Source organism: Sorex fumeus, unplaced genomic scaffold (genome assembly GCF_029834395.1).
Source record: "Sorex fumeus unplaced genomic scaffold, SorFum_2.1 ptg000183l, whole genome shotgun sequence".
NCBI classification, from domain to species: Eukaryota; Metazoa; Chordata; class Mammalia; order Eulipotyphla; family Soricidae; genus Sorex; species Sorex fumeus.
In genome coordinates, this window is record NW_026606240.1 from 2207043 (window position 1) to 2221524 (window position 14482).

A 14482-nucleotide genomic window follows, 5' to 3' on the forward strand; every position below is an offset into this window, starting at 1 on the left:
TGCTTTATTTTGGCACTTTGGAAACAAAGTTTCATTATCTTCTGGCATCTACTCCAGATACTTACAAGTGAGCAATCAGCCCAAACCCGTATTTCTTGGTAATATCCATGTCCTTTTTCCCTTAATGTGCTTTATAGTATATTTCTGGATTTGGGCATGCAGTAATTTTTCTACAATGTGGACAGGTATTTATATTTATTTTGCTTGAAACACCCACATATTTATTCATGTCATCAATTCTGGAGTATTTTAACCAAATTTCTTCTATTTTAATTATCATTCTATATATTCTCTACCTGTTCTAAACTTATCTGGCATACCACCCCTTGTAAGAAAAATAAAATCACTCAGGACTCACCTGGAAATCTACCTTTTTAGTGAGAACAGATGTGAAACAGTTCCCAATTGCACTTTAGACAAATACTATCCCTCTGGATCGTTCCAGCACATACATCCCCCAAGGGAGTGGAATTACCCAGATTAGAAAAGACTATTCTAAAATCACTAACATTTTGATCTCTTTATGTGGTCAATATCTTAAATTTTGAATTTTAAATTTTTTTCATTCCAGTCTCTTCTTTTCATAAATATCTTTAATCTCCTTGTGCATTATCTTTAATCCTTTTAGGAGTTTTTTTTTTTACCTTACTGCTTTTATCTACTATGTGACATTCTCTACTAATCTTATTATTTGTAGCATTCACAATTTTTTTTAGACTTGGAAATTTTGGATCATAAAGGATATTTCACTAAATATTATTTATGTGAATGCTATGTAGTTATAAACTTAGATAACACCTTGTAAAAAAAAGCACTTAGGTTTATACAGGTTTTCATGGTGCAAACCGTAAGATCATTCTTGTGTCTTCTAACTACCCTTGTACATCACAGAATCATACTTCCAGCTGCTCTCAGAGAGTAAGTAATTTGAAGAACAGAACAAAACACAGACTGCACATCTTGACTGAAATCACCACATGGGAGAAAAACTGTTGACGTCCCTTCTATCTGAATTAATAATTTCATCTTTCTGTTTCACCTACACTATCACCATCACTTTCTTTTACATCTCCCAATAAAGTGCCATACAGCACATAAGCAGCTATGACTAACTAGCCCACTCCTTGAAATACGTAAAACTGAGTTATCAGGTATTTTATCACAACAATCACATCAATTTCTTCTCATTTAGTGAACATACTATTTTACCAGACATTAAGCACAATTGACATTCATTTTATTAATGAAGCATCAAAGGAACTAAGATGAAACCAAAAGAAATATTAAGAACATTAAACATTCTGGATTCAGCACTCCTAGATCTTAAACATTTCTATGTTACTTACTTTATGCGCAGGTACCAGATTTACCAACACTGTATCCAAAAGTTCTTGAGATACCGTATCACCTTCACAAATAATAGAACTCATGAGATCTACCATGTGCATATGAACCTTCTGATTGTGGCCGTTGCTGAAATTCAAAATTAGTATCTCATTTAAGTGTAACTTAAATGCTTAATATTCATCATAATGTAATATTGAAAAACACTACATTATTTTAAAATACCTAAATTCTGAGAAATTCTATGCATTAATAAAGTCTCCTCTACCTGATCTTTCTCACCCCCAACCCCCGGACACACTCAGCAATGCTCTAGGCTTACTCCTGGCTCTGTGCTCAGGGATCATTCAGAGCAGGACCCAGGGGACTATGTGTGTGGTGCCAGGGATTGAGCCTGGGGTTGGTGGCATGAAAAGCACCTTGTGCTGGCCCCGATCCCAAATCTTAAACAACAGAATCCAAATACATACTTAAACTCCATTTCCTTGAATACATTCCCTAATTTTAACCTCTCACAATGAAAGTAAGTAAATCAAATGCTACTTTAACTCTCTGTAAATTCAGAAAAATAAAGTAATTGCTTTGGTTAAGTTTATTTTAATAGACAATTTCTTGTTATGTCTTTTGGGTTTTTTTTTGGGGGGGGGGGGTCTTTCGTACCACACCCAGCAGAGCTAAGTCTTACTCCTGTATTTGTACTCGGGAATCACTCCCACCTCTGTACTCAGGGAACTCTTTGGGGTACAGGGGATCAAACCCAGGTCAGCTGTGTGCAAAGCAAGCACCTTACCAGGTGTACTATCACTCTGGACCCTTAATAGAATTTTTTTTAAACACCCCAAACTTCAATTGATGTGAATTAAGGAGTGCGGGGGTTGGGGGGGAGGAGGGAGGAGGGTTAAGTCTGATTGATCTGATTGATGTTATAATATAAAATATCCAAGAACTCATTTAATATTACTATAGAGGCTTAAAAATGCATAGAACTTAATTATTTGTGTTTTGCAAACAATAAGAATAGCCTAAAACAATTAGTAGTCAATGTAAATATATAATGTAAACATAATCTTTGGATTACATTCTTTTAAATTTGTGTGTGTGTTTATGTTAAAATTCTCAGGGCCTGAAAGATAGCACAGCAGATAGGGCCTTGCACGTGGCTGACCTGGGTTGGATCCCTGGCATCCCATAGGGTCCCTGAAGCACCTCTAAGAGTGATCCCTGATTGTAGAGCCAGGAATAAGCCCTGAATACCAACAGTGTGGCCCCAAAATAAAAATAAAAATTTATGAATGTAAGTTAAATTTCTGTTTTAAAAAACTTATAGTCACAGTAAAATACTTACTTTATAACTGAGAATAAAGTTCTGTATAACTGAGTAAAAATTTCATTGCTATCCTCCAACTCAAAGCATATGTTATATGACTTGACCCAAGCAATGTTCTAAATATAAGACATAAAAAAAGATGAAAACACTTTAATTAGTAAAAATATTTCCGCACAAAAACCAATTTAAAATGTTCTTGTCAGGTATAATATACTGCTTACCTCAAGTAAATAAAAATATCTATTGAATTGTGGGCTCTTGGTATCCTCCAGCCCCTTCAACTGCCTTGTTATAAACATAAATATATCCTTGAAAAAGAAAAGACAAACTATTGCTTAGATTATAAATTCTAAATAAAAATCACTAAACCCTCCCCAGCTAAATTCTGCACTACTATGTATCTATTATGATAAATCATAAAGAGTTGGTTACAAAGTATGTATTAATATCTATATCAGTGTGTAATATATATGTATATATACATACAATGTATATATGTTATATATGAGTACATATACACAATATACATATATATATCGGGCTGAAATATTTAAGCACATTATCATATAAAAACACTAAAGTATATTAATCACCCTTCAAGAGAAATAGTAAATTACCCACCATGTTCTTAAAAGAGAAAAATATAAATTTCCCCTAAAAGCATGTTTAGAAAAAGAGATGAGGTTTAGCAATACAGTTCAGTTCCAGAGCATAAGCCTTGTATGTGAGAGGTTCTGCATTCAATACCCCATCATCACAAAACAAAGACTTGAAACTAAGTGAAACTAGATTTTATGCCATAATTAGAAATTTTTAAAGGTTACAAGGCTGAGAACTGATCGACTTTGCTAGAAAAGCACTATAAATAAATGGTAATTATACAGCAAGCATTCAGTTCAGGAAACTTGAAATAAAATCAAGTAAAAAGATAACAGACTGTAGAGGCCTGGGATCTGTTTTTTTTTTAAAACACCCTTACGTGTTGGGGCTGGAGCAATAGCACATCTGGTAGGGCGTTCGCCTTGCACGCGGCCAACCCAGGTTTGATTCCCAGCATCCCATATGGTCTCCTGAGCACTGCCAGGAATAATTACTGGGTGCAGAGCCAGGAGTAACCCCTGTGCATTGCCGGGTGTGACTCAAAAAGCCAAAAGAAAGAAACAAAGAAAAAGAAAGAAAAGACCCTTACGTGTCAATCTGCCAAGCTTCCTATCTAACAATTAGATTTATGTGATTTTTTCTCCATATTATTTCTCAACCTACTGTCATCTCTTTTTTAAGACTTTTTTTACTATATCTCCTTTTGAGCCTGGAATGCCACTTAGGAGTCATTTTAAATGTTAATCTTGCAAGAAAACTACTACATCAATCAAGAAGAGGGACAAATGTGCCAACAGATAGTGCAGCAGTGAAGCACTAAGTACGCACTTGAGCAGGGCTGACTTCCGGCACCACATGGCTTCCCGAACACCACTAAGTTCCCCAAACACCACTGGCATGGCCCTGGTGGATCTGGACCCACAGAAACCAGGCAGAAACTCAGGCCACTCTTCATTTGGAAGACCGCCCCCCCCCAAGGGGGGGAGAAAAAAAGTTTTCCCGTAAGTAAAATGACAAACAAGGCTTATTTTATTTTATTTATTTATTTATTTATTTTGCTTTTTGGGTCACACCTGGCAATGAACAGGGGTTCCTCCTGGTTCGGCACTCAGAAATTACTCCTGGTGGTGCTCGGGGGACCATAGGGGATGCTGGGGATGGAGCCCGGGTGGGCCGCGTGCGAGGCAAACGCCCTAGCCGCTGTGCTAACGCTCCAGCCCCAAGGCTGTTTTTAAAAGGGAAGAAATGCAATATGCAGGTGACTGGAGTAGCATTTCAAGGAAAATATTACCAAGATACACCCCCTTGAATGTATCTAGGTAATATAACATGATAATAATTGTCACTGTGACTGTCCTCCTACTGTTCATTGATTTGCTCAAGCAGGCCCGGTAACGTCTCCATTTTGAGACTTGTTGTTGTGTTTGGACTATGGAATACGTCACGGGGAGCTTGCCAGGCTTTGCTGTGCAGGCAAGATACTCTCAGTAGCCTGCCGGGCTCTCCGAGAGGGGACAATAATAGTATATAATATATATATACATATATATATATTAGAAGACTAATATCCATGGCCAGGGAAAGCAGGAGCTAGGAGGACTGGTCAATGGTCAGAACTAACTGCAAGTGTGTGGGGGAACTAATCCCAAGTATGTGGGGGGCAGAGGGTAGGTAAGATAGAGAAGAGACAATGACAACAGCTGGGAATGATGACGCTGGACAGGATCTGAATGTTAAAAGTAGGTAAAGGGATATGCTTTACAACCTTTCAGTATCAATATTGCAAATCACAATTGCCAAAAAGAGAGAGAGAGGGGAGAGAGATAGCACAGCGGGTAGGACGTTTGCCTTGCATGCGGCCGACCCGGGTTCGATTCCCAGCATCACCAGGGGTAATTCCTGAGTGCAGACCAGGAGTAACCCCTGTGCATCACCAGGTGTGACCCAAAAAGCAAAAAAAAAAAAAAAAAAAAGGGGGGGGGAGAGGGAGGGAGGGAGGGAGGGAGGGAGGGAGGGAGGGAGGGAGGGGGAGAGAGAGAGAGAGAGAGAGAGAAACCTGCCACAGAGGAAGGCAGGGGGCTGGGAGGTAATGGGAGGGAACCTGGAGGCACTGGTGCTGGGAAACGTAGACAGGTGGAGGGGTAGGTGTTGGAATACTGTATGACTGAAATCCAATCATAAGCAACTTTGTAAGGGTCTCTCTCAGTGATTCAGTAAAAAAAAGAAATAAGAATAATAATTTGGGACTGGAAAAAAATTGAAAAATAAAAAACAATACTTGAATATTTAAAAAAGAACAGTTAAATAATAAGACCATATAAAATATATCCCCTAGAATGAACCCTTTCTGGCTTGCCATACTGACTCTACCAAGATAGGGAAAGACAAGTCACTCCTTTGTAATTCCTTCATTAATGACTTATACATGTATCCAGGCACATAAAAGCTTTCTAATGATAAACTAGTTAACAATGGACATTTGAGGAGCAAATACCGATTTTTTACTACACAAAACACTACTGTAGAGTAAAAAAAAAATCAAATTGATGCTAATCATTCCATAAGTATTCAGAAGATGCCCTCAAAACAAGTCATTTTAAAGTACTATCTCACTAAAATTAAAAAGGACCATCTAAATTAAGATCAAAAATACAAAAAAAAAAAAAAAGAAGCCCAACATAGTTTAAAAATCTTTAGCTATGGAATAATCTAAAAAAACTAATTTAATCTCCCCTCCTTGACATTCTATAATAAATTCTTCTGTTCTAAAACTAATTTAATCTCCGCTCCTTGACATTCTATAATAAATTCTTCTGTTCTGTCTGTAGCTATTCTTTTTGGGAAGGGCTTTTCTTTACCCTAAAGCCTTGAGACCTGGGGCTGGAGAGATAGCACAGTGGGTAGGGCGTTTGCCTTGCATGCAGCCGATCCGGTTCGATTTCCAGCATCCCATATGGTCCCCCGATCACCACTAGGAGTAATTCCTGAGTGCAGAGCCAGAAGTAACCCCTGTGCACCGCCGGGAGTGACCCGAAAAGCAAAAATAATAATAATAAAATAAATTAAAAATGAAATAAAGTCTTGAGAGACCTAAATGATCATGCAAACTGAGAACTCCACAGAGAAGGCAAAGAATTAGACTTTCCTCATCATGAAAATGCCAACAAAACACCTAGTGAGGAAAATTAAAAGCCTAGAGTCAGCTCCAAACCACCACTCCTTAAACCACGCAGGTGCCTCCAAACTGAAGTTCACAAATCCAACGGGTCAAAACAGGGAGACAGCCTGTGTCATCTGCACCTCCCACTCCCAGTTTGGGGGGCACACCCAGCAGTGCTCAAGGCTTACTTCTGGCTCTGTATTACTCCTGACAGGTTCAAGGGACCATGTATGGTGTCGGGGAGTGAACCCACGTTGGCCACAAGACAAACTTACACACCCCTCAAGGTAACTGTGAGTTGGGGGTGCCGGGCAGGGGAAGAGCCTCTCAAGTGATGGCCAGAAGGCCTGGCGGTAGGGGTGGGGAATCACACCAGTGGTTCAGTATAAAGCCCCACGGGTGCAATGTTGCTTGAGCTCCCACAGCAGATTCAAGGATGACAATTGTGTGCCTCATTTTTTTTTCAAACCAAATATAAAACAAGTACACCCAAAACGAGCATTCTATACTCAAACTCTGGCACATCTGGTCAATAAGCCGGTTTCTAACTTCAAAAAAGAATCTCCAACACTACAAGCACCATGCCTGAGCATGAAGTTGCTGCTGTTTTGTTAAGCCACTGTAAACCTAGTCCATAGGACCTATTTAACATTAACACATGTTAAGTGAAATTAAGTGAAATTAACCTCACCTATTTGCCATACTCCATACTGGGTATTAATAATCTTTCTAAGCACTCATCTAACACGTAGTTTACATAATTCTTTTTTATTTTTTAACTTTTTGGGTTTAGCACTGCACTGTCCTCCCGTTGTTCATAGATATGCTCGAGCGGGCCCAGTAACGTCTCCATTTTGAGACTTGTTGTTACTGTGTTTGGCATATCGAATACGTCACGGGTAGCTTGCCAGACTTTGCCCTGCAGGCTGGAGTGATAGCACAGCGGTAGGGCGTTTGCCTTGCATGCAGCTGGCCTGGTCAAGCCGGGTTCAATTCCTCCGCCCCTCTCTCGAGAGTCCGGCAAGCTCCCCAGAGTATCTCGCCCGCGCGGCAAAGCCTGGCAAGCTCCCCGTAACAAATTCGATATGCCAAACACAGTAACAACAAGTCTCACGATGGAGACGTTACTGGGCCCACTCGAGCAAATCGATGAACAATGGGAGGACAGTGACTTTTTGGGTTATACCCGGCAATGCACAGTGGTTACTCCTGGCTCATGCACTCAGGAATTACTCCTGGCAGTGTTTGGGGGACCATATGGGATGCTGGGAATCAAACCCAGGTCGGCCGCATGCAAGGCAAATACCTTATTTGCTCCAGTCCCCATAATTCTTTTAATGTTGCTGTTATTCCTAGTTTACTTTTTAATCTGTCTTGTTCAGTACCCTTTTAAACAGCTCTAATGATTTTTTTTTGCTTTCTACCAGCATTTTCCAAATAAATTATTTCCTTTTATCTTTTCACATGGCTTTACTATCAATACAGTAACCAAGTACTAGGTGTCTACCTATTCATTAAAATTTTATTCATTATTTTTCTTCCAAGGAACTCATAGTTTCCATTTTATGACCTAGACTTATATATTTAAATTTGTGGGCTGGAGTGATAGTACAGCGGGTAGGGCTTTTGCCTTGCACATGGCAAACCCAGCCCACCTGAGTTCTATTCCTCTGCTCCTCTCGGAGAGCCCAGCAAGCTACCGAGAGTATCTAGCCCGCACAGCAAAGCCTGGCAAGCTACCCATGCTGTATTCGATACGCCAAACACAATAACAACAAGTCTCACAATGTTACTGGGCCCACTCGAGCAAATCAATGAACAGTGACAGTGATTCCAATTTGTACTAGATACTATCACTTAAATAGCATGGTCTTCAATACGAATTTCAATATGAATTTCAAGAAAAAAGCAAAAGTATCCCTCCCAAATGAAACTGAAATAGAGTAACAATATTAACAGCATCAATACATTGGTCAAAGCCACTTTTATTTTTTGGTTTATTTCTGTGTCACACCCAACAGTGCTCAGGGCTTACATCTGGCTTGTGCTCAGGGATCCCTGCTGGCAGTACTGGGGGACCATATGCGGTGCCAAGGATCGAACTCAGGACAGCAACGTAAGGTCGGTGCCTTACTAGCTGGACCCTCTCTCCAGCCCCCCAAGCTACTGCTTCCTGAAGAACAGAAACTGCTTTGTAAAAGTACTAAATTTAGAGGGGGGGAACCCACAGAAACAAAACTTTATCAAAAGATGATTGCTTCAGGGCTAAAGAAATAGCACGGTGATCGTGCACACGGCTGGCCTGTGCTGATCTCTGGCATCCCATACAGTCCCCCAAACACAGTAGGAATGATTCCGAAGTACAGAGCTAGGAGTAACCCCTGAGTACTGCTGGGTATGACCCAAAAGCAAAACAACAAACAAGCAAAAAAGATTATTGCACCTAATGTCAATGAACCCACAGAAATTACATAAATCCTTGAACTCCCATTTTAGTTAAAAGACAAGTCAAAGTATCAACCATGGCAATTCTTTAAATTAGTACTTACTTTTAGTTTATCAGGGGATGTGTAAGGAGCTTCAGGAGCATAAATCCTGAAAATATCAGCAAGGCAGCAAGCTACCAGTAAGCGAACATCTTTATCAGGATGTTTCAAGAAAAAATCAGAAGCAAGATGTAAAGCTAGGTTCAAATAAAGCTCCTTTTCTTCTTCAGAATCCTGGTCCATATCCATAAAAGTTTTCACAACCATCTATTCAAAAAAGAAAACCAAGAATAAAATTCCCCACATAAGTATACAGTCATTTAAAATAAAAAGCCTTATAAAGCATAGAGTTTAACTTCCAATAAAGATACTTTGATTGTTCTCCTCAAAGTGCTTCTCTGAGAAAATAAGATCCTTGTAAAATCTACAGGGTCAGGTAAGAGTCCAGCAGGGAGGTAGGGCACCGGCCTTGCACACAGCTGGCCCAGGTTCAATCCCCAGCACCCTGTGTGCCCCCCCCCCAACCACAGCCCTGCTAAGAGGGATCCCTGAGCCCAAAACGCAAAAACGAAATTCAATGTTAAAATGACAGGACAACACAATCAACCCAGATTCAATCCCCAGCGCCCCATATGACCACCCAAGCCTGCTAAGTGGGATTCCTTGAGCAGCAAGCCAGGAGTAAGCCTTGAGCACTGCTAGATGGGGCCCAAAACCAAAACGACCCCAAAAAATGACAGAGTGAATAACTTTTTTTTTTAAAGACTAAGTAGAAGCATGGGCGACGCTCAAAGAGCTGGAACATACATATGCCTAGTGTGCAGGAGCCCCAGGGCTCCACACACATTATTCTAAGCCCCCACCATCCCACTGGATGTGAAAAAAAGAAGTATTTTACATAGTGTCCTATTTACCCACCGTACTAGCTAACCCGGTTTTTGAAATTTAAGGCTAACTCTAGAGAGTGCTTCTGATTTCACTTTTACAACTGAACTAACAGAATTGTGTCTGTTTTTGAAATGCCTTTTAAAGTACTATCATAATAGTACCTTTCAAAAATAACATGTCTAAATCTTGCATTAGAAGAAAAAGTGAACCATAAATATAAACCTCAAACAACAACTAACTTCTTCATCAGTGATAAACCATTCAGATATATGTATCTTTTCAACTTAAAAATATGCAAGAAATCCAAAATATTGTTAAGCCCCAGAAGAAGAGAACAGCCAACTGACAAGACTCAACAGCATCTATGGGGTGGGCAGGGGGAAGCTACAGGAAAAGGTGAGGCCTGGTGTGGCCCGAGTCCTGTCAAGAGTTTTCCCTAATTTCAGCTTTGGTACTCACAGTAAGCCTTCGATCTGTATTTTCCTACTTCAAATGAAACAACAAAATTACCCAACTTGACAGGAATAAAACTGTGATCAAAAGGTGATGATGTGGGGCTGGGCTGGAGAGATAGCACAGCGGGTAGGGCGTTTGCCTTGCATGCGACCGACCCGGGTTCGATTCCCAGCATCCCATATGGTCCCCTGAGCACCGCCAGGAGTAACTCCTGAGTGCAGAGCCAGGAGTAACCCCTGTGCATTGCCAGGTGTGACCCAAAAAGCAAAAAAAAAAAAAAAAAAAAAAAAAGGTGATGATGTGGCATCCACTAGGTGGTGCTGCAAATACTAATAAACTAGAACAGTCCCCAAGTACCAATGTCTATGCCTGGATGCTTAAGACATATTCCAAGAATGTCCACTTTCTGCAGAGTCACCATTCTTTTAAGTAGTAGGTAGTTCAAGTTCTTACTGAATGCTCAGACTTTTGGGGAGAAACAAAGCTTTGTGTTGGGTTTTCTTCAACCATCAGTTCTACTGCTCAGATGCCAGAACTACAGCATACTAAGTTTAAGGTTATGAAGCTCAGAGCCACTCTCTTTTTATTCATCTTTAAGACACTTTCTTCACCTAGGTGTATCACTAAATGAGGCAAAAAATAAAATAATTTTTCAAAAGAGCTGAGGACAGAAAGATATTACAGACAGCAAATAAGGCACTTGCTTTGAGCACCCAACTCAGGTTCAATCCCTGGCACCCCTCTTGGTCCCCAAGGAGTGAACCCTGAGTGCACAAACAGGACTAAGCCCTGAGCACAGCTAAGTGCAGCCCAAAACCAAAATAGAAAAAAAAGAAATACTTTTTAAAAAAAAAGAGCTATATGCCAAATAACTAAATTGCTTCTCTAGAATATCTTAACAAGAGTGAAAGGAAAAGTATATTTTAATATTAAAGAAAATTCTAAACATTTTGATATATTATGTAACAAATTATAATTTATACAGCTTAAACCTGTTCATATGACAATTACTGTCATCCCACAATAGATCTTTTATATTTTTATGAAGGATGCTAAAAATAGTGGGTAGGTCAAATTAGAAAATAAAGAACAAGTCATTAGCCAGATTACTAAATGTCTACAAGACACGAGAAAGCATACTATATTTACTTACTTATTTTCTTTTTGGATCACACCTGGCGATACACAGGGGTTACTCCTGGCTCTCCACTCAGGAACTACTCCTGGTGGTGCTCAGGAGGCCATATGGGATGCTGGAAATCGAACCCAAGTCGGGGTCATGCAAGGGAAACGCCCTACCCGCTGTACTATCGCTCCAGCCCCTGGAAAGCGTATTATAAACACTGAGTATGCACCTAGAAATCACCAAGACTAACTAACAACAAAGTTTACTCAAGTGCTAAGTGGGAATTCCCTACATTCCAGTTCAGTCGAAAACTCCAATAGTGTTAGAAAATTCATCACGAACTCCTAAATGAGGAGCCAGACTATGTTCGAGAGCACAAGCCTTTGGTCCTGCGCACTGCCTGGCCCCCCAGCACTCCCTGCTCCCAGGCACCACTGGCTATAGCTGTGGTTGTCCACAAGCACAGCCCTACCCCAGGTTTCACCCAGTGTGGCCCCACAATAAAAAATAAAAAATTTCTTACATGAGTCATCTAAATTAAAAATGTACCTTAGAAAATAAGGGCTTAACATTGATTTCTTAATAAGAGCTGTTTACCTATCATTGGTGGAATATAAACAAATTTGAGACATTAATGTATTTCTTTTTTAAAAAATTGAACAGGTAAAGAAAATGTACACAGAGGCCAGAGCAACAGTACAATGGGTAAGGTGCTTGCCTCATACATGCAAAACCAGGGTTTGATCTCCAGCATCACCAGGAATGATCCCTGAGCATAGAGCCAAGAGTAAATTCTGAGAACTGATGGTCGCGGCCCAGAAAAAAACAAAAAAAGGTGAAGAAAACATAAATCCTTCAAAATGAAAACATCAGAGTATATAAAGTGTGGCTTATCTCTGGAAAAAATATACTCAGTTCCCAATAATAAAACACTTACCTATCAGGAAATTTTGGCAGTTCAAAGATATTTTTTCTATAATAAACATCTTATGTGAAATTTTACTGATTTCTGCATTTACAAATAATACTAACACTTGATCTTTTTTTTAACTGAATCACCGTGAGAACAGTTACAAAGCTTTCAGGTTTAAGTCTCGGTCATACAGTGATCAAACACCATCCCTTCACCAGTGCACATGTTCCACCACCAAGAACCCCAGTATCCCCCCATCCCACTCCTCCCCCTGCCTGTGTGGCAGATGATTTCCACTTTACTCTCTCTTTACTTTGATTACATTCAAAGTTTCGACAAAAGACCCACTATTGTTATTTGAAATTGTTCCCCAACTATCACACCTGCCGAAAAGGCATCATTAGATAATTTGTTTTCTATTGCTGAAAATGAAGAGCATATCACATCACGCAGCGCTGCGTGATTTTTGATTCTTGGTATTTTAGTAATTAAGTCCAGAGACATTTCTGCCAGAAGCGGCCAGGTTCCCAGATTGGTTTGTATGCCTCTAGAACCATGGCCGTTCGGGAGTCCTAACACTTTATTTTTATTAGAAGACCCTTATTATGAATATACATTAGCTATGCAATAAGTGCATACTGAAAAACAATACTTCAAGCATCCCGAGATTTCAATGGTTAAACATGAGTTTTCCTGTTTGAACAGAAATAAACAGTAATAAGTCGAGTTGACATAAATGTCTAAATAAAACAAAAAAGAGAGAGAAAAAATAACTGAAACAGAGATAATAATATCTGAACTGTGAATTCACCTTTAACACTGTCCTTGAACTTTCTTCTTCTTTAGCTATTTTAACATCACTGCCCTGAAGAAAAAGGTGCAATACAACAATGGTGGAAGGAAGTGGCCGCTCTGAAGGAGAATGGACCGCTAAGAGGACTTCTATAAAGTGCCTACCACAGAGGCAGGCTGGCGGTAGGAGGGGGAGAACTGGGGACACTTGTGGACAAAAGTGGACACTGAACAGGGCCTGGTGCTGGAACACTGTCTACCTAGAACTCAACCATGAATAATCGTTAAATTTGTAAGGCATGGCGATTCAATGTGAAAACAAAGAAAACGGTGTTTTTCAAAGATATTGAAAATAAATCTAGCAGTCGGAGCAACAGCACAGCAGCAAGGCGCGTGCCTCGCTTGCAGCTGAAGACCTGGCTTTGATCCCCAGCATCCCATGCCATACGGTTCCACAAGTCTGCCATCAGTGATTCCTGAGCACAGAGCCAGAGTGCTGAGCACGACCGAGTGTGGCTAAAGACCAAAATATAAAGAAAAGCTTGTTCTCTGAGAAGCACTTTAAATAAATAAAAATACATCTAGAGACTCAGTCATCCAAGACTCTCATCTAAAATTCGCCATCAAATGTGGACCTGTGTGGCATTTCAGAGGGTGAGAAATTAAAAAAGTAAACTCTTTTCCTTATCTTCAGAGTCACATAAGAATTCAAAATATAGCTGAGTACAAAGACTTAAAACTACCCTCCTCAAATCAAATGGTTGTTTTGTACAGTAAATAACATACAGATGTAAGGACAAAACCTACTATAAACAAAAATAAATTCAAGGGTCACAGATGTGGCTCAAGCGGTCAAGCACACGCCCTGCATGGAGAAGGTCCTGGTTTGATTCCCAACACCAAATAACCTTCAGAGCACCACACCAAACACAGCCATCACGGCCCCTCACCACTCACCAGCCAAAGCACTCCTGGGAATGGCACCCACAAAGGAAATAACAGTGTACTGTAGACTGTTTTCAAACCCAAGTGCAGAAAATCCTAAAGCAGCCGTCGTAAGATATACACTCAGGAGTCTGAGAGGTAGTACAATAGTTAGGACTCTTACCTTGCACATGGTCAAGCCAAGTTCCATCCCTGACACCCCATATCGCCCCCAGAGCCCTGCCCGTGTAATCCTTGAGTGTAAACCAAAAGTAAACCCTGAGTACTGTTAGATGTGGCCCAAAAAATTAAATCAAATTTTTTTTTAAACTAGAACCAGGGGCTGGAGCAAAAGCACAGCAGGGAGGGCGTTTGCCTTGCACGCAGCCAACCCGGGTTCAATTCCCAGCATCCCATATGGTTCCCTGAGCACCGCCAGGGGTAATTCCTGACTGCAGAGCCAGGA

The 14482-nt window shown here is 40.2% G+C and overlaps 1 protein-coding gene across 7 annotated transcripts in view; it reads right to left on the reverse strand.

The window, feature by feature from the left end:
- PDS5B (PDS5 cohesin associated factor B) overlaps positions 1–14482 on the reverse strand; it is a 175620-nt gene that overhangs the window by 93972 nt on the left and 67166 nt on the right. For all 7 annotated transcript variants that reach the window (XM_056107927.1, XM_056107926.1, XM_056107928.1 and 4 more), the window contains exons 3-6: positions 8981–9184; positions 2893–2979; positions 2690–2787; positions 1347–1473 (exon numbers count right to left, since the gene is read on the reverse strand). In XM_056107927.1, coding sequence (XP_055963902.1) covers positions 1347–1473; positions 2690–2787; positions 2893–2979; positions 8981–9184 — 516 coding nt within the window. The remainder of the gene's footprint in view (positions 1–1346; positions 1474–2689; positions 2788–2892; positions 2980–8980; positions 9185–14482) is intronic.